The sequence below is a fragment of the Lepisma saccharinum genome, chromosome 2, assembly GCF_977018435.1.
Source record: "Lepisma saccharinum chromosome 2, izLepSacc3.1, whole genome shotgun sequence".
NCBI classification, from domain to species: domain Eukaryota; kingdom Metazoa; phylum Arthropoda; class Insecta; order Zygentoma; family Lepismatidae; genus Lepisma; species Lepisma saccharinum.
In genome coordinates, this window is record NC_139230.1 from 71,938,968 (window position 1) to 71,940,143 (window position 1,176).

General features: G+C 42.3%; 1 protein-coding gene across 1 annotated transcript; it reads right to left on the reverse strand.

The window, feature by feature from the left end:
• Nucleotides 1–339: 339 nt before the first annotated feature.
• On the reverse strand, nt 340–801 carry LOC145982441 (protein GVQW3-like). The gene has a single exon (XM_083115926.1). The coding sequence runs from the start codon at nt 799–801 to the stop codon at nt 340–342; it is 462 nt and encodes a 153-aa protein (XP_082972052.1).
• Nucleotides 802–1,176: the final 375 nt, after the last annotated feature.

The window sequence follows — 1,176 nt, forward strand, 5'->3', positions numbered from 1 at the left end:
CGGTGAGCTTCAAGAACCGCTGCTTGCGATGAATGAGCGGGTGCATTGTCCGCAAGGAGACGGATCCCTTTGGAGAGCATGCGCGACGTTTTTCCTTCACAGCATCTCGTAACTTCCTCAGAAGTGAGCAGTAGTATGTCCCAGTGATAGTTTCTCCCTTCCGAAGGTAGTCTGTAAGGATGACCCCATGACAATCCCAAAACACTGAGAGCATGACCTTCCCAGCAGACTTTTGCACCTTTGCTTTTTTGGGGGGAGGGGACGATGTGTGCTTCCATTGTTTGCTCATCTCTTTTGTCTCAGGATCATATAGGTAGATCCAACATTCATCCATAGTTATCATACGGGCAAAAAATCTTCCTCGTTTTGTTCCAAAATGTTCAACATCTGACTCGACATGTCACGCCGTGTTTGTCTCTGAAGAGGAGTGAGCAAACGCGGAACCCAGCAGGCCGACACCTTAGACATATGCAATTCCTTATGAATAATATTCCAAACACTACCATAACTGAGTCCACTTTGTTGCATGATGTTTTGGATAGTTATGCATCGATCTTCCAGTATCAGATCCTTGATTTTCTTCACTGTGGCGGCGTCATCCGTGGATGATGGGCGTCCAGATCTAGGTTCATCTGTAACAATACGGTGACCTGTTTGGAAATGTCTCTTCCACCTCACAATAGTGTCATAGGATGGGCAATCACCACCATACACAACTTTCATTTCTTCATGAATTTGGCGGGCGTTGTGACCCTTCAAATGCAGAAACTTAATAACGCTGTTAGCTTCGATCATCTCCATTTTGCACTTTACTGACAACTAGCGCCACGTATAAAGAACAGAAATAACACACATTAATAATTTTCACTACACAACACATAGAAGGTCTAATGACTACAGAAGCAAAGTTTCATCGAAATCACTCAATAAATTCTGGGGGATAATTAAAACTTTTTGATATCCCCTCGTATGTGTTTAACAGCTGTATGAGTAAACCAGCTCACACATTACTAAATTTGTGGTGTTCAGTTGCGGAAGAACGGCCGTCTCTCGTGGGACAATGTTCTTTATTTTAACCACAACACCCTGCAGATGTATGTATTCTCATACAAGAGAAACTGGTTTGTTTGAATTATCATAATTACAAATTGATCATTAAAAAAACATGTGTGAACA